Source organism: Manis pentadactyla, chromosome 10 (assembly GCF_030020395.1).
Source record: "Manis pentadactyla isolate mManPen7 chromosome 10, mManPen7.hap1, whole genome shotgun sequence".
Classification (NCBI taxonomy): domain Eukaryota; kingdom Metazoa; phylum Chordata; class Mammalia; order Pholidota; family Manidae; genus Manis; species Manis pentadactyla.
In genome coordinates, this window is record NC_080028.1 from 126,087,170 (window position 1) to 126,111,907 (window position 24,738).

At 50.7% G+C, this 24,738-nt stretch overlaps 1 protein-coding gene and 1 long non-coding RNA gene across 2 annotated transcripts; both read left to right on the plus strand.

Annotated features, from left to right (window-relative positions):
• The first annotated feature begins 2,664 nt into the window (after positions 1–2,664).
• Positions 2,665–4,632, plus strand: LOC130679215 (uncharacterized). The gene is made up of 2 exons (XR_008992320.1): positions 2,665–3,634; positions 4,446–4,632. It is a non-coding gene; the product is annotated as an uncharacterized LOC130679215 (long non-coding RNA).
• Positions 4,633–14,988: 10,356 nt separating this feature from the next.
• ZNF174 (zinc finger protein 174) lies at positions 14,989–23,259 on the plus strand. Its single transcript, XM_036920394.2, has 3 exons — positions 14,989–16,168; positions 17,163–17,385; positions 20,382–23,259. Exons 1-3 carry the CDS (start codon positions 15,761–15,763, stop codon positions 20,981–20,983), a joined length of 1,233 nt encoding a protein of 410 aa, XP_036776289.2. The 5' UTR covers positions 14,989–15,760; the 3' UTR covers positions 20,984–23,259.
• Positions 23,260–24,738: the final 1,479 nt, after the last annotated feature.

Consider the following 24,738-nt stretch of genomic DNA (forward strand, 5'->3'; position numbering starts at 1 on the left):
CAATAAAATACAGTTATATACATCAATGTGGATATAGTTCACAAATGTAATGTTAAGTGAAAAAAGAAAGTTGCATAAAATGTAAGACACAAAAACTTCCTGCAGCCATGTAAGAAGAAGTCATTATTTGGATAATAGAAAGAAGGGTTACCCTGGAAAGCTAGAAAACTTGTAGACATACATGGATATGTGATGGGATTATAGGTGATTCTTATTTTCTTTCTTTGGTTTGGTCCTGGCCCTAAGCTCCACTGAGAGATATGCTTGGCAGCCATTGCCTGGACCACACAATGCCAGCTGTCGGCTCTCCACTGTGCAGCGCTCAAGGACCGGTGCCTCTGCCTGCAGTTATCACCTCTGGCCTTGAGAATTAATTTTGACGACTCTTTCATGCAGATGCCTGCCATGCTACAGCTGCGCATCTGCGAGCAGCACAGAAGTTGACTACTTCCTTTATGAGATGTCCACCTTGTTAAAGCCTACATGTAAAGATAAACATTTCAAATAGTTCGAGGTCTTTGTGGCCATATTCATCTTCCTACTGGTCTCTGTGAGCTTGATCTTGTCATCTGTGGCTACATTGCCAAAGATGTCCAAGAACTGCTCAGCCAAGGACAGAGGAGCAAAGGCATCTGGAGCCTGCAGTTCCCACATGGTGGAGGAGGGCTCCTCTTTGGGACAGTCACCTAGCACTATCCAGACTAAGAACAGCTACTTCCTTGATCAGACCAAGTTCCTCATACTTATCCTGTTCTTATCATATTACAACCTAACTCTACTCTCTCATCTACAGCCTGAGGAACAAGAACCTTAAGGATGCTCTGAAGAAGCTTCTAGGATGCTGAAGGGACAAGTGACTGTGACCATGGACTGCTCTTGCTTCTCAGAGAAAGACTGTTATTTCTTTCTCTTTCCTGTCAATGTATCCTTGTAGCTACCCTGCCCTTTGACTAGAGAGGCAACAAGATACACTGCAGTTCATGACACTAGAAGCCAAGAGACTTGATCATTTTAGTATACACTGTAACTAATTAGCTGTGGTAGCCAGTGGATCTCCTTTCATACTGTGTAAAATTAATATAACTTCTGGCAACTGTAACTAATTAGCTATGGTAGCCAGTGGATCTTGTTTGATCATATGTAAAATGAATATAATCGCTGGCAGGAACTTTGTACATTTCAAAATAGTTAATGCATGTGTCAGTTCTTAGAGAAAAACTTAAGATAGAACACATTCCTTAAGGTTTATCAGTCTATGTCATTGTCCACCTTGCTTCATTTGTATCCTAGTCAAGTACTCCTTCATTGTGCAACCAGAGCTTTCATGAACGATGAGTGGATGAAGAGGGGCCAGAAAAAAGGCAGACAGACCACTTAAAAGACTCCAAATATATACGGAATGTCCCATTCCGGAATCACACACACACACACACACACACACACACACACACACACACACACACACACGAAAATTAGTATTTGAATATCCATCAAGAAGGAAATTATTGACGATATAATGGTACATTATGTTAATTCTGAAAATAAAACTGCCGGTTATTTTACGACCAAACACGGATTTATTGGGAACACCAGAGAATTGCAACTCGGGACAAGCCAAGCATGGCAGAGCCAATAGCTTCTCGAGAGAATACAAGAGGGGAGACTGTTAACAGAAGAGGAGGAAGGGTTTGGGGCGTGGGGGACAGTTCTATCAAAAAGCCCATTGGAGGAAACTGGGAATCCCACGTGTTGCGGCTGCTCAGTGGCTGAGTCGTCACAGTCTCTCATTGGCCGGGCTGTTGCTCTTCCCTCCTCCTGGAGAGTTTTGAAGCAGCCAAACTAGTATAGGTGGTAAGGCGCCTGTGTCTTCCTTCCTGTGCAGTCTGCACTTGACCGGGAGTAGTGAGCCTGGGAGCTCCTCCCGCAGACATTCTGGTTGTCGTGTCAGTGAGGCTTCCCTTTATCCATTTTCACGATTACTAAATATAGCAGTTAAAAAAGGGGAGATTTATATACTGAAGCAGAAAACCTTGAATGAAAAGGACACAAACAAAATTACAGATTAACGCCCACAAGGTAAACACATTCAATAAGTTATTTTCTGGTGAGGGAGCCTAGTTTGGGGGACTAAGGGATAGAGAGCAGTTTTCAGTGCGAATGTTCTCCGGTACTTACGGTTATTAAAAAGTAAAAACAGTGGGAAAAATATAGTTAGAAGTGAGTTCTACTCCTACTTCTATCATTAGCGACTTAGAAACTATCGGTTTCCTCATTGGAGGATTAATACAGTAGGAATATAATTCATAGGATTAGTGTGAGGATTTTGTTACTATGTACGTATTTAAAACTGTGCCAATCACACTGCACGTGTCACAGCTTGTTGATTATTGCCATTGACACTTCCGCAAAACAGGGTGGAAGTCCAGACAGACTTAGACAAAAGACCCACCGAACTGCGAGACAAAAACGCGGGAAGGAAACCAGCAAAGCGAACAAAAATACACCCCGCGGCGGGCCTGACAAAGTTCAAGAGTCAGGGACTGGTCTGCAAAAAGGGTGATTGGTCACAGGCTATGACGCCAGAGGACTCTGCCCATTCACTGGCCAAAACTGCTGTCCATTAGCGGAGGGTGGGATCAGTGCCGTGGGAGGAGAGCGGGGAGAGGGGCTTTGAATACAGCGTGACCGGCGCAGCACGACCCTCGCGTCCCTTTACGGGCGTAGCGCTTGCGCATGCGTCATGCCTTCAGGCGGTCCCAGCGTGCCCCGCGGCAGCTTCCGGCCGAGCGCGGTGGAAAGTTGGCTTGGCTGGTGAGTGGCTCCTGCGGACGCGGCTTTGCCTGGCGGGCCCGGTCTCAAGCGCTCCGCTGCGCACTCTAGCCTGCACCTGTCGTCTGCGAACTAGGATCCGATTGCAGAGATGCGGTGTGGCCGGGGACCGGCACCCCCACCCGCTGTGTGGGGAGGCGTGGGCACGAGGCAGCCCGGCGCCCTGGCCCGTTTGCCTCCGGGTGAAGCACCTTTGAGAGACCCTGAGCCCTTGCGGTTTACGCGAGGAAAACACGGCCGCTGAGGCCCTATGGCGCCCTAGTGCCCCCCTGTGCGGGGCGGTGGGCTCGCGAAGACCGCCCAGACACGCTCTTTGCCCGCAGCTCCCAAACTCGTGGCGTAGATAAAGCCGCCAGAAACAAATTCTGGCGTTTCGAGGTGAGAAACGGCGTTCGAGGAGAGTTGACAGGGACGAGGAGTTGAGAACGTCAGGAAGCAAGAACGTGGTGTTGGTACCGCCTTGGTCCTGTGGGTTACTTGCTTGCTTTGTTGGCTCCTCGTTAGGACCCAAATCTCTTTTCGTGTCTACGTTCCTTCTTTCTAAGCTCGGTGCCCCTCCTGCCTTGGCTGGGAGGGACGGAGACCGGCCGCGCAAACTGTTGGGAGTCAAGGGCAAGAGTGAATTCGGGTATTCCAGGCAGGCAACGCTTAGCCGGCAAAGGCACTGAGCCCGAGGCACAGAACCTGTTCCGGGACTGAACGCTTGAGCCGGGCCGAAGGCCGTGCGGGAGGCTCCGTTGTATGACGCCCTGATGTCTAACCATCGGGGGCTCCAATGGACGATGCCTCGCCGGGAAGGCGGACTGTGTGACCGTCCTCTGCCACAAATGAGGTCTCTGACGGGTGTCCTTTTCTTCCTTTTTGGTGTGTCTGTTCTTGCCTTTTATCCCTTCAGACTGTGAAAGCTGCCAAGGGGCCATGTCAGACGTGCACCGTGTTATACCTAGCTCTGGATCTCATGCTCGGCACAGTGCTGTGCCTGAGAGTTACTTGGTTCTGTGGTGTGAAGGAAGCCTAAGTTTTCCCGTTATCCTCCCAGGAGGCCAGGCCTACAGCCTCAGCCACCACGAGACTGCCCTGGTGGCATTAACATGCAGGAAAATGTGCGCTGACGTCCACAGGCAGTGTTAGCAAGAGAGAGTGTTGAGAAGGAGAGACTGAAGCAATGAAAGGTTTTGGAACCTATTTGACCGTGTTCTGAGTTACTGTGCACGTGACTGCACCCAGGAGAGAAGATACGCATGGGGGCTCCCGGGAAACCCAGGGTTTACTTGCAATTTCCAGTAAACTGCAAGTCGGTGACCTTGGGAGAGGTGCCGCTAGAACGGCCCAGGGTAAGGAGAATGCCCGAGCTGTCCAGGAGCACAGTTTCCTCCCTCTGCCAGAGCTACATCATCTCCTCAGTCTCCCAAGTTCCACATCTTTCAGGCTCACTACCCTGCCACAGGGAGTGGCGAGGTTACCTGCTAGGGTCCCAAGTTCTCCACACATACTGAACGCTCACTCTTCGCTGTCTCTACCCAGAAACCAAGCTAGGGCTGAGCAGCAGAACTGGGAAGAGGCTGCAGCCAATAGTGGTGAAAGCAAGAATTCACCGTGAAAAACGGGGTGATGAGCTGAGTACCCTGTAGCCCAGGAACAGGCATCCTGCGTTGTTGCCAGACTGACTGGAAAGGCAGTCCCCTCACAGGGGAGGCATAGCAGAGGGGCCCAGAGGAAAGGAAAGTGGGTAAGCGGCTTGAGGGATTCTGCTCCTGTTTTGACTGTGACCATCCATGTCCCATAGTAAAGGAATGAATTGGTGACAGTCTCTAGGCTCTACTTCTCTGGTTGAGAATATTTGGTCCAGTCTACTGGAGATGGTTAGGCATCCCTGGGAAAAAGGGTATCAATTGAAAAATTGTATCGATTAGTTAAAATGATCCAGGGGGTCTTTATAGAAGATACTGGAAGCCCCAGGTACTCTTAAAGCGGTGTGGAGGGTGAAGGCAACTAAACATACAGATTCTATGGGTACCTGGAATTCCCTGGGCAGGGCAGACCCAGGAGTGGGAGGATCCTGCTAGTGAGCCCTTCATCGGCGCTTCCACCTCCTTAGCACTTCACTGACGTTCCCTGGGGCTCTTCATCTGTCAAGTCCAGCTCCTGTGGCCTGGTACCCACAGCCCGTCAGTAACCCGTCCGGCCCTGGGCTGTTTCCCCACCGTGAATCTCCCGTGAGGCAGAGCAGCCTCAGGAGGCCACGTGCAAGCCCACCCTTTGCCGTTACCCAGGCTTTTTGAAGATGTTAGTTTTCCCTCTAGTCCTGAGGGAAGTCTGTACCTCTGGGAACTGGCCTGCAGAGCTTACCCTGATGGCCGTACCGAGGGCAGTAATGCGGGGACACGTGGGGGCCCAGGGCAGGCTCATCCTGAGGAAACACTGGGGTCTTCCTAAGTCCCGCTTGCTGTACTTCTTCCCTAAATGAAACAAATCTTCGTCTTTGAGGTAGAATGTACATTCTTGGCTCATATGTAATGCCCCAGAAAGTATGCAGCAGAAGCCATGGCTCTTATTTTTCACCATGAATTATATGAGGTACTAAGGCCTTGTGAGCACAGGCCAAGATCCACGGACAGTTTCCCCACCTTCACCCAGGTTTTCCCCATGGAGATTCCACAGAAGCTGAGCTCTCCGGGCCATCGTCAGGATCAGGACCCCTCCTCATACACCCCCTTTCCTTTCTCCTGCAGCCCCTCTGTCTTCCTCTGTCCTGTGACCTTGAGTGCAGGCCTTTCCTGGCCCAGTTCGGTCCCCCCTCCCTGATTCCTGCCCCTTACTTCCTCTCTGCATGACCCGCTGCCCTGAAGCAGCTTCTGCACTTCAGTCCTCTTAGGACGCTGCAGGCTTCTGCAAAAGTATGAAGTTGCTAATGGAGAAAATGACCGTCAAAGGCCCGAAGTGGGGACAGAAGCAGCTTTATTTTCGTCAGAAAGAGCAGTGCTTTTACACTTGTAGAAACCTTTAGTATGAGAGACCCGACACCGGGAATGGGGATGGTAGGGTGCAGGGAGATGAATGTGGATATTACAGTTGCTCAAGGGTTAGTCGCTTAGGTTCAGTATTTCCCGGTAGCTCAACCCATCCTCTCCTTCGTCCCCTTGTAGTTGTTGATGGGGACACAGAGCAGAGATGTGGCCTGAGGGCAGCGCTGCTGTCCAGCAGGAGGTGCCTAGAGGTCAGGTACTGGGTGAAAACACGTCCCATCTGTGGAGACCAGCTTCACAAACCAGCTGAACCTGAGTGGAGTGAATGAGGAGCTTGAGGAAAATACAGAAAAAGATACAGAAAGGCACAGAAACCCAAGCTGGGATCCAGAGGTTCACTGTCCATGGATGATTGACAAATGATGCAGCTACTTTTCTGAGCACCACTTATATACAGAAGCTCATAATGATGTCACTTCCATTTGTAGTGATCTCACTTCTGGTGATGTCACTCTGTTGTGCAGAGATCTGGTGATGTCACTTCTGGGGTGACATCACATCTGGCTCTCCACACCCGCCTGTTAGCTTCTAGATGTGTTTCCCATGAGGGGAGAATGTCTGCTCTGACTTTGCACAGGCCACTAGCCCCGCATACTCCTATCAGAACAAGGCTACTTTAGTGTCCCAAGAAGTTGTATGGGTCCCGTTACCTCTGCCCTTCAAAGCAGAATGGAAGGTCACAGTGAGACAGGTCTCTGGGTCCAGGCAGAGCTAGTGAGATGCAGCATCCTTACACTGATCTGATCTTCCACATCTTGCTGTCAGACTGCTGCTCTGCAAGGATTAGCCAGTTCTGCACAAGCAGTGGGCAGCTCCAGGAATGCATGTGGGCCCAAGGATGGGACCTGTGAGCCTTCCTATAGCTCACAGCGCATCTCTTCCTCCCTGGGATGCGAGTGTTGTGTGTACCCTGGTGACAGGTCAGGGTGGAGTTCTTTATGGAGCTTTTCTCACACTGAGAGCACCTGAAATCTTCCCCCAGCATGAGTGGGCGCTGCTGGGGAAGGTTTTCCCACACCACCCATGTCTGGGTGGGCTCTCCCCAGGGTGGCCTCACTGGTGAGCGCTGACCTGGGAGCTGATGTGAGTCTTCCCACAGACGGTACACTGAGACGGCTTCTCCCTGGTGTGGGTCTTGGGGAGACCGTGAGGCTGGAGCTCTGGTGGAGGCTTTTCCCACCCTGGGAGGGCCTCTGCCCGGTGTGCGTCCGCGGGTGGGCAGTGAGGGAGCAGCGCTCTCTAAATTCCTTCCCACGTTCCTGGCACTTGGGTCTCTCCTGTCTGGACTCTGATGACCAACTAGGTGAGAACTTCACCTAAAGCTTTTCCCACATTCGTGACATTTACAATCTTTTTCCCATTTGGGGGCCAGGTGGTGGCGTGGGGAGAGCTCTGAGGGCAGTTACTCCCTCACAGGAGAGGGGCACTCGTCTGCACCCTTGTAGAAAGTCTCGCTGACTCATGCTCTCCCAGCACCGTGTCTCCTCACTCTCTACTGGAGAACGTCTGTGGCGCCTTCTGAGCCTGGCTCACCCCCTAGAGTCCATGGAGCTCAGACTGCCAGACACAACGCGAGACCTTCCCCATGAGTGTTTCTGTTCCCTGTGAGCATCCCATTTTGGATTCTCTCTTAATCCCATTCTTGACCTCAAAGCATGAAAGGAAAGAAATACATTGTAATAGAGAGATGGAAGGAGAATGGCATGAGGAAGGAGGTGCTCTTCAACCACATAGAGGAGATAACTTCTCCCGGGATCCGTCTTCTGAAGCTAATGCCAGTGAAGTGTTGTGAGCCCCCTGTAACACATCTGAACTCCAAACTCTGGGCACGGGTACATGGGGCCCAAAGTCCACCCATCTTCCTCTTCTCTTTTTGGAAGTTCTGACACCATGACAAGAGGCAGAGAGGCAAACTGTGCTTCATCTTGTCACTCAGTCACCTATGGGGGTGTGTTCTCAACTCTTGTCCCAGCCTCTGGAGCAGAATAACAGAAGGCCACCCTGGGATTGGCCAGCTTGACCACAAAGAGAGCAAGGTGCTGAGTACCTGGCACACGCAGGTAGGGAATGACAGGAGGGTCCATGCTGGAGAAGGGACGGAGAGGTTCTGGAGGAGGCCTACCTAGCAACCCAAGGACGAAAGTAAAGGATCTGCACTGGAGAAAATAACCTGGACTCCACAAAAGAGGCTGGCGAATGCCAAATCAGGGCTCTAACGTGCAAGGGAGAAAATCCCAACAGCATGAAAACCATGACTCCCTACCCGACAGAAGGTCACACATCAACATGGTGACAAGACAGGCCAGAAAGGGCCCCCTCTTCATGCTGGGCTGCTGGCCTCTCATTGGACATGCTTTTCCCATCAGGCCATGAGTCCTACACATCTGTGTGGGAATAACCCTGGCAGGTCCCATCCACCTTCCTGGCTGGGAGCCCTGAAGCCCTTTTCATCTTCGCCTGTCCCATGCACACTGGCCCCTGCCACCTCGCCCCCGTGGTCTCCCCAGTCAGCTCCGCAGACTGCACATTGCTGCCTTCTTAGCCGGGACAGCCTCGCTTGCCACAGTAGGTGCAGAGGCCCCGAGGCTGGACGGCGTCCTTTCCACCTGGAAGATCAGGGCCCAGGGACGTGGCCTCTCCTCGCTTTGAGGTCACTTAACCGCAGGCTTCTGAACGTGGAGCAACACTGCTCCGGGGCCCACGGCAAGCCCTACTCCCAGAGTTGTTCCCCAGCGCCCTGTAGATCTTCCCGTTCTGCTGACGAGTGTGGAGGTTTTCATAAAACAGAAGTACCGAGAGTGGCCAGGAGTGTCTTGGTCTCTGTGTAGCCCCAGTGCACTCCTGCCAGGGATCGGGGCCCAGCCGTTGCACAGGGCAGACCCAGTATCCTGGTGCTGCTATTAGCAGCCCAAGAAGTTATGTATTAATTTCTCAAACTCTGCCACAACTGGCTGCTGCCATTCCTGAGTGTTTTCCCTAAAACAAAATCTGTCATTGTCATGGAAGAGACAGCCTCTCCAACTGAGAAGAAGAAGTAGAGTGTGGACTGAAGCCTCCCTCCTTACTTCTCCCTAATTCTGGATCCCACTCATTTTTCATGCGATGAGTCACGATGAGGGTCGTGTTCTCCAGGCTCCGCCCTGGGGTTCCCTGAGGATTGTGGCCACATGAGGGGACGTGGTGAACAGGCGAGCCTTGGAGGAAGGCAGAGGCTCAGAGGAGAGCCAGCTTGGGTAATGATACTTCTGCGTACTCCCACTTCTGAAGCCAGTGTAACCCCGATCTGGCTCTTCCCTGTGGTTATATTTCCTGGCATCACTTAGCTGCAGGAAACAGCAATCGTTCGTAACTGAGATCAGCAGCATACATCTGAGAAGGGCAGAGCAGGCTAGCTGGTTACTCAAGAACTCCCAGTGTGCACCTGGGCTGGGTGGTGAGGGCCCATTTGTCCAGGGCTGTCCTGGCAGATGCCTTCTCGTGGCCTCTGCTCGTGAGGCTCTAAAGGGCACACCCTCCTCGCCCCTCTGCTGCTAGCCCGTCACCTCACGCCTGTGTTACTGCCTTGGCCTCTAAGAGTGAGCGACCTCCTGTCTGGTATCAACCTGATTGTCCAGTTTGGTCTGGTCCCTCCGTTTTCCTTCAACTGCCAGGTATGCATGCCTCCATTGCAAGTTTCTGGGAAATGCAAATAATATGAAATGGACCCTCGGAGGTCACAGTCCTGTAAAAGCCTGTGTAATAGAGGACACAAACATACGCGTACAGTTACATGCCAGATGAACTGAAATACTCAAAACTGGCTCTTTTAAAAATATTTATCCTCTGTTCAGAAGCATTTCACTCAGAAAAAGTAAACGTTCTTACAAAGTCTTTATGTAGGACTTCCCAAACCCTATATTCTCAAATTATCTGTGAAGAAGGTTTGGTATATAAATAGAACAAAAGCAGTTGCCCGGTACAGTGTCAAACTGCTCTAAGTATGGAAGCGCCCGCCCCACCTCGGCTCCCACCTCCTGCAGCAGCGGGCTGTGCCCAGCTCTGACCTTATGCACCCCCTCCTCTGTGCTGATCACACTGGTCCCCTGCCCAGACGCGCTCCAGCCCCAGGGCCCTGTGCTGGCAGCTCCCTTCCCCTGTAACACCCTCACCCCAGAGAGCCACGTGGCTCCTTCCTTCTGCTTCAGGTCTTAAGAGTTCCTTGGTGAGAACTCCTCTGGCAGCCCAAACTAAACAGGTGGCCCACCGCAGCCCTGCACACTTGATGACTGATTCTGCAGTGGAACCCGATTCTTAGGCTGACTTGACAAGTCTGGGTTCCCACAGCAGCAGCTGCTGGGCAGCACCCGCCTTCCACACCACAGAGAGAACTGTTCCCCAGGCTATCATTGTCATGATGTTCTGTTAACAAAACCGAGACACGGCACCTAGTCAGACAGTTCACTGCTTTTGTGACAGAAACATACCTGGCTTAGGCTTTCTAGTTTCACAACTCAGAAGAAAATCCTTGGTTTACCCAGACAGCATAAGGGGTTAGGGACCCTGTGTGCACGTGCACACAGCCGAAGGAATGGCTTTATGCTGGGTACCCCAACAGTGAGGTAACAGGAACCTCCTTCCATTTAAAGCCGGAAGACAGAACCCAGCGTGGGGGAGCACTTGCCCACAGGTGATCAGTACCAGGTCGTGTGCAGGCTCCTCACCCTAGTGGCTCTGGAGCAGGCTGTGGGTGCCAGGGCTCCCAGTTTCCCAGACGCGCTGCTTGCTGTTGGATTTGTAGCTGTCTCGAGTCCACTGTGCCCTCTCCTTCCACGTCCTTCCGCTTCCACAGGCTTTGAGTTGGCACTGTAGCCTCAACAGCCCTGTCCTTCAAGCTCCCGGGAGAGGTGGAGGAGCCATGAGGCCAGCAGGGCCCCTGTCTCATCTGAAAGGCCCAGTCTGCGCTGTGGCCTTGTCTCCCTCCACAGTAACTGGTCCCAAAGCTTCTGAACGGCCTCAGAGTCTGGTGGAAACCCTAAGAGTCAGCAGCCTCCCCGCACAGCTGCCTGCTTTGCTGGTTCACCTGGAGTTTCTCATAAAACAGGCTCCCTGAGAGCAAACAGGAGTCCTGGCTTCCTTGGCAGCCCAGGGAACGCCTGCCACCCTCATTTGCCAAACCTGGCTGGTTGGCATCACCCCTGAAGTTTTCTCCCTCTGCCAGCTCTCCCAGGCTCCCCCCTGGTCCCGCCTGTGAAACTTGTAGCACTTTCCCTCACTCTGCAGCTGCGAGTGTCTGAAATCTGGGTGTTCCCTTTGATCCAGCCCAGGGGTCACATTGGCACCGTAAGTGAAAAGTAGGGAGGAGCCAGGAACACCCATGCCAGCGGCAGGGCCTGTGTTTCTGACTCTGATGTCAGGAAGGCCACTCAGGATGAGCAGCCAAAGTGATCTGAGAAAAGGCAAGAGCCTTTTCCTGAGACGGAAAAGGGCTCATGGTGCCTCCTGAGGGGCCTGGGTGTGGACCTGGAGTCGCAGGTGGATTGTCTTGTTCTTTCATCTCTGCTGCTCAGGATATGCCAGCATTGTGAGCGCACGTCCATTCATCTCCCACAATCTGCCGCCCTGGCTGCACCATCCCCTCCGCCCCCACGCTCTGTCACACACCGTCAGCCCTGTGCCCCTGCTGTGCTGCGCGTGTCCACCCTTGGGGGCCCTCTGGCACTTGCTTTCCCTTTCTCCCAGTCCCTGTCTCTTGCCTACCTTTAGTGCATTCTTACTCGTTTTGTTTCCCTCTACCCAGCAGTCTCCCCCATGCCTCTGGCTCCTTCCTTCCTGGGTGGTTTGGTCCCTTTCTTTCTGAACAACGGAACACATCTCTCTGAACCTAGATGGAATATGTGGATCCTTACCCGGTGAGATGCTTATCACCCCGGTAGGAGGGCTTCTGTGCCGCACCAGGGTGCTTTTTGTCCTTCCTGACAGATTCAGTTCTACCCTCCCACGTGACTGTTCCCTGTGACAACACCGGGTGTGCTGCTATGGATAAAATAGCTCCCCTCTAGCGTGGGGTGGGAGAGACAGGACCACAGTCCTCAGATTGGGGCAAGGCAAGGAGGGGGAGGTCAGGCCCCCGGGGGAAGGATCCGAATGGGCAGAGGTACGTGATGTCAGAGTAGACAAAGAAAACTACCCCAGATCAATGGACCACATAAAAATCATTCTATCATGCCTAGACAGAGGGTTTATAGGGTGAGACAGTGCAAGGTGACACGGGAACCTCAGGAGAGAAAAGGCCTCAACCACAGGTCACCTGGGCCCCCGCTGCCCCCTGCACAGCCCCATCTCCTCATCTTAAAGATCTGACCTGGACGAGGATCCTGGGAGCCTGTGGAAGAAGCCAGGCGGGAGAAAATAGCCGCTGTTAGATGGCGGCTGCCACGTGACGGCCCCAGAGCAGAGGGTCGGAGTGGTCCTGGACCAGTAGCATCACCAGCACCTGGGAACTGTCACAAATGCATGTTCTTGGGCCTCACCTCCACTCCACTGAACGAGAAAGTCAGGTGATCTGTTTTAATGTGCTCCCAGGTGAGTCTGATGTCCCCTCAAGTTCCAGGCCCAGTGCCATAGCCAGTGGCCTCTCTGTGTGTGCAAAAGTACCTTTTGCCAGATTCTTAGCATGAAAGCTTTACTTTTTTTTTTCATTCTAAAGAAATATGTACATTTTATTTTTAAATGTGCTTAATGGGGCCCAACACCCAGAGATAACCATAGTGCTCTCGAAAATGCTGCAGTAACTCAAACCTTTTATTTTTGCAGACCAAGATAATAGTCTTCCTAGATCCCCACCTTACAGGAAATGTTCATTTGATGACTTATTACTGGAACTTCAGAGGACACTCAAAGGTCTGTGACCCTTGGGGAGGTTGTAACTTGGGATCTGAGAGGCCCTCGGGCACGGTGAGCAGGGGGAGCAGAACCTGGAACACAGTGAGTCCTGCCCCCCCTTTACTCAGACCCAAAGCCTCAGAATCACATGCAGAGAGCACAGGTGCTGCCAGGGATTAAGAAGAAATAAATGCTAAGTGGCAGAGTCGACAAAGATATTGATTGGTAAGAGTATTGATTGCACTTAAAAAAAACCCCACAAAAACAAATAAACCTCTTTGATGACTTCCAGTTCATGAATGGAGGCTTGCCAATTTAAACAGCATGAGGAAAGGATTTTTCCTCTAGGATTTGAGTATAAAGTTATGAGCTGGCTTTTGAAAATTACTTAGCAACCTGTAATGGGAGCTTTCAATTGGGCAGAAAAGTGGGCAACGACCTCAGGTGCAGCCAAAATGGGCTGTTGCTGTGAAGGTCTGTTTTCTCTGTGCAGAGTGGCATGCCCCAGTGGCCTCAGTAAACTGACTCCCTGGTTGCCATAACTGGTTGCCACTTCCATGCGGGGGATCAGATTCCATTTCTTCCATCTCTGGGAAGCCACTGTCTTGAACACCAGTGAAGGAGTGTCTTCCTGGACTCAGGGAATTGCAAGTGTTGTGGGAATGCAGACTCAAAGTTGAAAAAGACGACTTTGAAGGGAGGCTGAAGGGAACAGAAAAAAGCATGAAATTGTCCCACATTATTTCTCTCTGCTTATGGTGATTTACTTCCTATCCTTTTCCTTTACTGCTTTCCGTATCCAAGGACCCAAAGTACAGAAAATATCAGAAAACCATTTTCTCCTCAGCCAAAATCTGTTGTCTAGTGCTAATGAATTACCCAGACCAATACACAGTGTAGCCCAGCGGTTCCTGCTCATGTTCCCCACAAGCCCGAGCCTTGCCCCGCACTCCCTTCCCCTGCAGAAGCCAGTACTCACCCACCAGTTGCCATCTTCTCCTAAGGAGAGAACTAGGACATGTATGTATATGCCTCTGGATTAAGCTTTTCATCACTTACACCTCCTCAGCCCCCCTCCCCATGATGGGAAATTATTGTTCTGGTTTGCCTTATGCTTTTACTTTCCAGCATTCCTTTCCCACTTCTAATGGCAGCATCGTCTTATGTTGAAAAAGAATCCCTCTCTGTTCCACTGGCTCTGGTGGGGCCATTCATTACAGTACTCTTGTCCCACCCCTGGTGCAGGCATTGACACAAACTAGGCCTGTCAAAATTCTTAGAGGTATTACTTATAGGTGGGGTGGGAGAAGTTCTGGATTTCCTAGGAGTTGCTAAAGTGGGAGGATGCAAGACTGGAGTTGTCTGTATTCATGTCCTCCTCAACGTCTCACTCCTTCAGTAAGGGGTGTTTACAGGTGTAAAAAAGTTACTTTTAAAAAAATGGATTCAGGTTGCTTTTCTTCCAAATAATTTGAAATGCCTTACATTCTCGTTACAGTTCAGTGCAGCAGGAGGCACTAGACATATAAAAATCAAAGGCATTATTAGCAGTTTTTAACAAAAAAATTGGGCTTCACAGAGCATGGTCAGGACTAGAACCTGTACCTCTTGCCTTACACGTTTTTGTTCATCCACGCCTTATCTGGATGAAGAACAATTTAATGCTATCTAGTCTCAGAGGTGGAGCCTGCAGCTCTCTTAGCCCCTCACAACCTATTTGTAGTAATTTTCAAAATGCTGGTCTCAAAAATGTTTCACTGCGGCGATGACCCAAACAGCGAGAAGCGGGGTGAGGATGAGGAGGCGCGCTAGAGTGCCCGGAGTAACCTAGGGCACTGGGCGCTAGGCAGCTGTGCCTAGTGGAGTGGGGACACATCGCAGCCCCCGCTGCAGCCAGGCGGGTGACAGGGTCTCAGGCCAGAGGAGTCCCGCTCGGGGGCGCCCAGGCCTGATCCATCGGCCCTAAAAAATCTCCCAGCCGCAAGGGATTCCCAGGCTGGCAGCCAAGAAGCCGACCACTTAACAGACGCGATCACTCGCTGCTCTGCAAACTCCCTCTGCCGCGGGCCCCGGCGCTAGCCGCCCGCCGCGCATGCTCGCAAGCCGCGCCTTGAACTACAACTCCCGAGGTGCACTAAGACTGAGCCGGTGGGACGCCGTTCTCGTCATCAGCGTCAGGGCAGGCCGCCAGTAGACGCGAGAGGACAGTAGCCGTCCGAGCAGCCCCACCCTCTGGGGAGGAGCGGGCCCTCCCGTGGCGTATTTCCTGGGCAGCCAGTGGGCGTGTCCGCTACGCGAGGCTTCGGCCCCGCCCGCAGCCGTGGCACCCGGGTTCCGGGTGCTCTGTGGCCGCAGAGGTGAGTCCGCTGCAGGTGGGCTCGGGCCCACGCCCGGCAACCAAGTTCAGCTGCGCTCTGCAGTGCGCAGCTTCGCCCAGCGCGGGGCTGGCTGGGTGCGGAGCGGAGCCGTTGCCCTCGGAGGCGGAGCGGCTGGGCCTGAGGAGCCTCGGGGCGGGCAGCCGCCGCGCCTCCGTCCACCGTGCTCGGGAGTGAGAGGCTTCAGTGGCGTCCAGCCCTGGCGTGTGCGGGGGCCTGCCTGGGCGCACCCTGTGGCTCCCAGCGACATGCACGGGGTCGGTATGACCAGGATGCGGGAGAGCTGGTGCGGGGTGTGTGGCAGCGTGGATTTTCCCTAGGGATTCCCACCAGCCCCCTAAGGTCTTGTTGCGCATTTCTTCCGGGACCTTGTGCGCTCGCTTACCGCTGAAGTGAAAGCAGTGTTTTCCCCAGTTTTCTTTTAGGACTTTATGTCTTGTCTTCTTTGCAAGACAGTTCAAGAAACTAGCGGAAAGACAAACATCCGTTCTCAGAGACTTGTCTTGAGAATTTGGGGTCAAGACTAGTGAATGTGCAGTTCTGTCCTCACATCCTCAGAGGAGCTTCGTGCCTAGCCTCTTTCTAGCATTCAGAAAGAGTGCTCCAAGGCCATGACTCCGAAGGCCTGACTGTTCCCAGGGAGAGAGAAGCCGTCTCCGGGGCCGCACAATGGCGGCCAAGATGGAGATAACCCTGAGCTCGCAGTCCCACACGCAGGCTTCTTCCAAGCAGGAGAGACACATAATAGCAAAGCTAGAAGAGAAACGGGGGCCCCCTCTGCAAAAAGACTGTCCTGATCCTGAGCTCTCCCGCCAGAGCTTTAGACGGTTTTGTTATCAAGAGGTGTCTGGACCCCAAGAGGCGCTCTCCCGGCTCCAAGAGCTGTGCCGGCAGTGGCTGCAGCCCGAGGTGAACACCAAAGAGCAGATTTTGGAGCTGCTGGTGCTGGAGCAGTTTCTGAACATCCTGCCCCCAGAGATACAGGCTCGGGTCAGACATCGGTGTCCAGTGAACAGCAAGGAAATTGTCACCCTGGTGGAAGATTTTCACAGAGCAGCCAAAAGACCAAAGCAGTGGGTAAGGAAGGTCCTTTCTTGAGCTGCCCAGAATTTCTTTCTCATCCGGGTAGCTTTTGGTCTTTAAATCCCTCCCTGTGTAGAAGGAGTCTAGAAATGGACTGGATGGCTTCAGACATTGCTTCTGACCTCTATTTGGGAACACACCTGGGCAGAGGTAACAGCTTTTCAGAAAACCCAGCTATTAGCACTCCAGTGAGGTAGAAAATCAAGTAAGATTCTTGAATCTTTGCCAACAGATCTTCCCCAACCTCTGCCTCTTGAACTTTTCCTATGATCAGGATTCTCAGCAGATAGGGTCATCCTGTTGGGTAGGCATTTGACTGGGGGGAACTTCATTGGACCTGGTTCTACTGAGGTGGCTTGCATATTGCCTTTGCATCACAAAGTTAGAGCTCTTTTGGCCAGTTTTTTTTCCAACCCTCACACCCCAAGCCCAACCCCAGTCCGGGCTTAGGCAGCAAGCAGCCAACCATATGCTTTGGGGATGGAAGAGGTAGGGAACAGGGTTGGGGCAGTCCTCTTGCAGCCTTGCTGCTACAGGGATCTCCTTACCAGGAGAGCCTTGGGCAGAGAAGTTTATAAGGGTGATTTTTAATGGCTCCACCATACTCCTTCCTAAGTCCTTGGCCTGTTTCCAGCTGAAGTAGGGAGGCAGGTGGGCATAGGGTGGGAATCTGCTGGGCCAGTCTCATGCCTGACTGATACTTAAGCCTGCTGTCTGCTGACTTTGACCCCAGGCCTTGAGAAAGACCCAAGCTAAAGTTCGGGGCATCTGCTCAGGAGGTTTTGGCTGATTTGAAGCAGCTTCTTTCTGGTCATTCTGCATGTCCTTCCCTTTGCTTCCTTTGAGAGTTTCAGAATCTCTATCAAAGTTGACCTCCAGGCCATTATCAGGAACTCCCAGGGTGAAGTGTCACCACCGAGCTAGGAGAAGTCAAGCTGCCCGCAGTCAGTCCTTGCGCTGCACTCTAATGTATGGGGCTTGTTCCCAGGTGGCCGTTTGTATGCAGGGGCAGAAGGTGCTCTTGGAGAAAACTGGATCTCAGCTTGGAGAACAGGAACTGCCACATTTTCAACTGCAAACTCCTAGGAGATACCCTAGGGAGAGCTCTCAGGAGGAGATTTCCCAGGCAGGATCCCAAGACCAGCTGAGCCCCCACCATTGGGAAAAATCCCCACTTTTCCAGGAAGCAACCCCCAAATTGGCTGGAACAGGTAAGTACTCTGTGCCTCCTCAGTCCCTCTTATCAGTTCTTTACCTGCATCAGAAGCATCCTATGGTTCTGAAACGCTGTAGACCAGATGTTGGGTTTTCCTAAAGTTGTATGCAGTAGTAGATTTGTATTCCCTAAAGAAAATTTTAATTAGAATGATAGTGATACTATACATAAGAAGCATTTTTGAAATCATTTTCTGTTAATAACCACTTGACGATCCAGTGCACAGCAGGAGTATTCTAGTGCCTAAGTTTCTGTCCCTTTCACAGCTGCTTCCTCTGTCTTTTGTGAAGACAGATCCAGATATGACCACTGATGAATTTCCATGCGAGCTGTGGCTGAGTTTCATCACTTAAAATGGTCCCATGTTTATTTAGAAGGGGTCCAAAGAATGTTATGCTCACTAGAGAAAAAGCCCCACTCCGTATTATTTTCTGCCCTTTCCTCCTCCAGTGACATTGAGCTTTAATCCCTTGTGTCCGTTTCCCTGTCTATCACTGGTCCAATGCTAGTATAATTGCTGGTCCTGCTCCACGCAGTCCTGTGATCCCTAAGACTGAATGACAGTGACACCTTGGCCCATCTTGGTCATTTGAATACAGTTTATGTCAGCAGGTTGGAGAACAGGGTTACAAGTAGAGCCTTGATTCAAGATTTGCTACATTAAATGAAACACTTGGTTATTCTTGGAACTCAGGAATAGAAAAGATCTGGGGAATCCAGTAGAAAAGCAGTGTGACCCTGGCTGAGTTCCTGCCCCATAATCTATGGCCTTCATGGTCCTGAAGAAAGTAGACCACACATACTCTCTTCTCCTGCCCCTGCAGAGGCAGCTGGGTGTGTGCGCAGTCTCCATCTCCCTTAGTTTGGTCCCCAAGAGGATAGATTCTCATGTCCCTCATTCCTAAGAGCCAATAGTGTCTTTCTTCAGAACTACACTATCCAGTACAGTTGCCACTAGCTACATGTGGCTATTTAAATTTTATTCATTAAGATATAATTCATATACTATAAAATTCACCCTTTTCAAGTGTACAGTTCAATGGTTTTTAGTGTATTCACACACTTACGCAACCATGACTTCTGTCTTGATTCCTGAATCTTTTTATGACCTCAAAAATGAACCCTTATCCATTAGCAGTCACTCTCTATCCCCCCATCTCTAGCCCTAGCAATTACTATCTACTTTCTGTCTCTGGATTTGCCTGTTCTGGACAATTCACTGTCATACATTTATACTTAATCATACAATATGTGCTTTTTAGTGATTGCCTTCTGTCACTCAGCGTAATATTTTCAAGTTGCATCTATGTTGTCGTACATCACTCTTTTTTATATCTGAATTATATTTCATTATGTGGACATTTTGTTTATTCCTCAGTTGATGGACATTTGGGTTGTTTCTACTTTTTTGCTATTATGAATACTGCTGCTGTGAACATTTGTGTATAAGTTGTGTGGACATATGTTTTCATTTTTCTTGGGTATATAGCTAGGAGTGGAATTGCTGGGTCATATGGTAACTCTGTTTAATCTTTTGAGGAGCTGCCAGACTGTTTTCCAAAGCAGCAGCAGCATTTCACATTCCCATTAACAATCTTTGAGGATTCCAGTTTCTCCACATCCCTGGCAACATTTATTATTGTCAGTCTTTCTGATTACAGCCATCCTGTTTGGTATGAAGTGGAATCACATGGAGGTTTTGATTTTTTTCCATTGTGACTGATTATGTTGAGCATCTTTTCATGTGCTTAATGGCCAATTGGTTTGTCTTCTTTGGAGAAATGTGTATTCATCCTTTGCACATTTTAAATTTCAGTTAGTCTTTTTATTGTTGTTGTAAGACTTTATATATTCTGGATACTAGATCCTTATATATATTTTGCAAGTATTTTCTCCTGTTGGTTGTCTTTAAAGCACAAACATTTTTAATTTTGATGAAGTCAAGTTTATCTATTTTGTTTCTGTTTTTGGTGAGATACCCAAAATACCATTTCCTAACGTGAAGTCACAAATATTTACACCTATGTTTTGTTCAAAGAGAGATTGGTTTAGCTCTTAAATTTAGGTCTCCAATGAGTTAATTTTTGCATACAGTGTTCATCCTCATTCTCTTGAACGTGGAAATCCAGTTGTCCCAGGATCATTTAGACTGTTCTTCCTCCATTGAATTGCCTTGGCAACCTTGTTGAAAAGCAGTTGACCTAATTGTATGGGATGCTTTTTGAAATCTGAATTTAAGTAATTATTATTAGATATTTAAAACTCAGTTTCTTAATCACACTAGCTGCATGAGGCTAATGGCTGCCGTATTGAATAGTGCGTGTGCCCACACATACATACTTCCCACATGGCGGGAGTCCTGTTGGGTAGCACAGCCCTAGGTCCTCCAACTTGCCAGCAGGCCATTTCAGCTCATTTCCATCCTGGTCCTCAGTCTTGGTGGTCACAAGTTGCAAGTTTCTGTAATTAGGATACATATGTAATCCCTATTGCAGTCTCCAAACACAAAGGCTGTCAACTCTGGAATGAAAGAAAATTCCATTTCTCTGGATTTACCATTATTTGAAGAGATGCGGTGGTTATTCAGGGTCCATGTGAGAGTGTGTTTGCATTGTTGAAATTTCAACTGGCTGCCTCCTTTTCACTCCTTACTTGATACTCAGGTCTGAGGGGTTTGCTTTGCCCTGTTTCTCCTTTCCCAAACCTTTCCCTAAAAGTAGGAAGCAGGGGAAGTTGTTGGAAAATTTGCTTCCTGATTTTACTGCAAGTCAGAATCACCCCTGAGCCTGTCAGCCATGCGAATTTCCAGGTCCTGCTCTTCAGAGGCTCTGCCATGGGGATGTGGGGGCAGCCTGCCTGTTTAACAAGAGCTCCAGACGAGTCTAAAGCAAGTTGCCAGTGGAGGATCACACTTTGTGAAGCCTGCAGCATAGTTCATAACTCTTTGCTGAGGTTCTAGAAAGAACTGAAACCTCTTCTTTCTAATTATAGAGGCCCCCCGAATGAAAAGTGACAACAAGGAAAATCCACAGCAGGAGGGGGTTAAAGGAGCAAAGCCATGTGCAGTGTCAGCTGGTAGATCCAAAGGGAACGGTCTGCAGAGTCCTGAGCCGAGAGGGACAAATATGACTGAACCCCGGTTGTCAGGAAGGCAGGTGAGCCCCTCAAATGCTCAAAAGCCATTCGCCCACTACCAGAGACATTGCAGGGAACTAGAATACAGCAGCAGCTCCCTAAAAAGCCACCCGCTGAGAGAGCTGAAGAAAAGCAGAGGAAGTAAAAGAAGCCTGAGCAGCCGTCTGCAGCGCCTTGCTCACCAGCCAGCCCGCTCAGCGCGGAAGCCATACAGATGCGACGACTGTGGGAAAAGCTTCACGTGGAATTCAGAGCTGAAAAGACACAAGCGCGTTCACACAGGGGAGAGACCCTACACCTGTGGAGAGTGTGGGAACTGCTTTGGGCGGCAGTCGACCCTGAAACTGCACCAGAGGATCCACACCGGGGAGAAGCCGTATCAGTGCGGCCAGTGTGGGAAAAGCTTTCGCCAGAGCTCCAACCTTCACCAGCATCAGCGACTCCACCACGGGGACTGAAGACAGGGCTCCGTCCTTCTGCCCAGAGGGAAGGTGTTTGTGTTTTTCCTACCCCCACTTGCATGTGAATCTCAAAGACTGTCCGCGTGACTTACAAGGAAAGCCGGAGGTCCCTGAGGAATGTGGCTGGTGAGGGGTCCCAGAAGCTGAGGTCCCAGGAGCCGCAGTGCCCTCCCAAGGGCAGGGGAAAAGCAGCCCCGAGAAGCGGATAGCATGTGGGCTGCCAAGGTCAGGGGGCCCTGCTACTCTCCTTTCTCACTCAGGCCAGTAGCTTTAGGAACAATAAAACGACTGGGGAAATGAAAATGTTCCACAATTAGACTATTTCAGTACATTTACTAAAAGTTATAAAGGGTTTGATTTTGTGATAAGTAAATTATACCTCAATGAAGTTTCTAGAAATGACAAAATATGTAAAATATTAAAGTCCTGGAACTAGTCCTGAGAAGGCATCTCATCCCTCCCCTTCATTCTCTCAAAGTGGAAGTTAAAACCCAATCAGTATGCAATTCTTACTCACCCGGGTAAAGCTAGCTGACCCCGCAGTTCAGAAAAGACGTGTGGCAGATGGGTGTGCTGCGTCCCGCAGAAAACAGCTGGGTGGCATTCCTCCTGAAGCGCCGCTGCCAGTTGCCGGGGCTGTGGCCTGTGCTCTTCGCGCCCAGAATCTCACCTTCCCCCTGACCGCAGAGGGACAGGTGCATGCACGTGCACCCTCGCTCTCCCAGCTGTGCACACACCATGCCCTTTGCCCCTGGGACCCACCACCTGCCCTGTCCTCCGCCCCCTCCCATCACCGGAGTTGCCTATCTGCAGAGCCTTGCTGACCAGGCCGACTTAGACTTAATCATGTGTCTCCCTGTTCTCTCTGCCTACCAGGGGTGCTCAATCTGGGAGCAGATCTGCCCCCCCCCCCCCAGAGGACATTGGGTATCTGAAAACAGTGTTGGTTGTTATGACTTGCGGGAGGGCGGGTGCTCCCGGCCTCTAGTGGGTAGAGACCAGGGATGCAGCTAAAAGCCTAAGGGTGCATAGGACGGTCCCCATGACAGTTACCTGGTCCCAAATATTAGGGTTGGGGAACTATGTACATAACAAAAAGTCTTTAAGGGCAAGAACCTTGTGTTTTCCATCGTTGTAGCTTTTGGACTTAGCTCACACCCAGTCCAGAGGAAGAGGTGCTCAGTGATTGATGAGCTGAAGTGCCCTGCTTCACCCTCAGGACCCATTTTTGCCTGAATCAGATCCTGGTGACAGCTGTTGGGTGCAGTGGACAAAGCCTCTTGTCTTGTGGACAGAGAGAGACTTACAGGGTGCCCAGTGGCCGTTTTCATAGCTTTTGGTGGTACTTTAAGACTAATTCGTGGTCCCCTCCCCAATAACCATGTTAGGTGTGGAGTTCATCTCCGTTGTTAGGTCTCCCCTCCCTCCCTCCTGTCTGCTGCTTTTCGCCAGTCAGGGCCTCTCCATCCCTCAAGTGTCCCCCCTTCCCTCCAGGCCCCATCTCCAGGCCAGTGTCGTGGATGTGACTTACCTGACGTGAGTTTCCTACCCATGCTCTAACAGAGGACCACTAGCTTAAGACAACACAAACAGTTCTTAAGTTCGAACGTTTCTGATGTTCCAGACATCAGAGGTCCAAAATCAGTCTCACTGAGCCAAGTCAAGGTGTCCGCAGGGCCGATTCCTTCTGGAAGCGCAGAGGGATGAATCTGTTTCCCTCCTTCCTCGGTTTCCAGTGGCAGCTTGTATTCCTTGGCTTGTGGCCCCTTCCTCCACCACCCAAGTGGGTCCCTCCGATCTCTGTCCCCATATCACCTCCTCCTCTTCCTCTGACCCTCTGACCTCCTTAAGAAGACCATTATGATTACACTAGCCCCCCCACCACTGATAATCCAAAATAATCTCCCCGTCTCAAGATCTTTAATCACATCTGAAGAGTCACCTTTGCCGTAAAAGGTAATGTTTGCGGGTTGCAGAGATTAGGGTGTGGACATCTTGGGGGGACGCGGACCAACCACGCATGCGGACAGAATCAACTTGGTTAGTCAAAGGTCTCTCCTCAGAGTGAAGGATCACGATTGCCACTCCCCTTGGAAGTGCTAGGACAGGAACTCTCCTCATACAGGAGCTTTGTCTGCTTGGCATGTTTTAAGAATCTGTGTATGTCTTCTGTCTTCTGATTCAAAGTCAATAATTGCTGAAGTAGTTATTGAATCTTAATATCTTTGGGTACCTGTTCATCTGCGGACCTTGAATAAATGTGGTAAAATTGCCACTCTGGCTATTGTCACTCCCAGGAGGTTCGCAAGCCTGTGATGCTGCCTTGCCTCCCCCGACCCAGTTTTCCTGTGGCCACGGAGCCTCCGCTCCAGGCAAGGAGCACCGCGAGGGTCTGAAGGCCTGGGGAAGGCCCCTGGGCCTCAGTTCTTCAGTGTAGGGCCGCTCCAGCCCCTCCTGTGCGAGCTCCCACCCGTGGGCGTTGGCCTGACCTGCTGGCTCGCAGGCAGCTACCCCGTGAGAAAATCCCCCAAGTGTTTCTAAAACAAAAATGCTGTGTTTTACAAGTTTGAGATACCATGTCATCCGTTTAAAATGTGAACTGTTTAAAGTGTACAGTTCAGCAATTATATTTAGAGTCGTTCCACCATCACCACAGTCTAACGTGAGAACGTTTTCAACAGCCTAGAAGGGAACCTCACCATCAGTGGTCGCTCCCCGTGCTGCCCTCCCTCGGGCACCCCTTCACCCAGCACAGCGTCTTCCGGGCCCACCCGTGCTGCGGCAGACATCAGGACTCTGCACTTTTTACGGGCAAATGGTATTCCACTGTGTGGGCAGAGCAGCCACGTTTTGTTTATCCATTCATTTCTCGATGGACATTTGGGTTGTTCCCACTCCTTTGCTCCTATGAATACTGCTGTGTGAACACGCGTGTACAAATACCTGTGTGGACATAAGTTTTCAGTTCTTTTGGGTGTACACCTAGGAGTAGGATTCCCGGGTCCTGCGGTAACTCTCTGTTTAACCATTTGAGGAGCTGCCAGACTTTTCCGCAGGGCGTGCACCATTTTACATGCCCACCAGCAGCGTGTGAAGGTTCGTTTTTCCACATCCTTGTCGACACTTGTTTTCAATCCATCTTTTTGATTGTAGTCACACTGGTGGGTATGAAGGGGTGTCTCACGACAGTTTTGATTTGCATTTCTCTGATGGCTAATGATGTTGGGCATCTTTTCATAAGTTCACTCAACATTTGTGTACCTTTAAATGGCTATTAAAAATCTCTGCTCTTTTAAAATTGGGTTGTCTTTTTGTTGCTGAGTTGTAAGAGTCTTATATATATATATATTCTGGAGCCAAGTTCTTATCAGATACATGACTTGCAGACATTTTCTTCCATTCTATCGTAATACACTTTTGCACAATTGCACGTCTCTTTGAAGTAGCCGTTACCTGCCAAATACAAAAGGGACCAATATTGTCACAATTCCTGGATTGCCAGCGAAACAGGAGGGTGAGGCAAACTCGCCCACATGTCATTCCTGGCTCTGGAAACTCGTCTGGGACCAGGTTCAAGGTGGAGCCAGCTAGAGGGACTCCAGGAGCCTACCCTGGTCCTGGGGGTGACCCGGGCTTGGTTGGATCTGAGGCAGCTCCGTGAACAAGCTAGACGGGTGGACTTCATACCTGGCTAAGACCGGGGTGGCTTTGTGTCCAGCCCTGCTGACATTCATGACCTGGATGTGTTATTT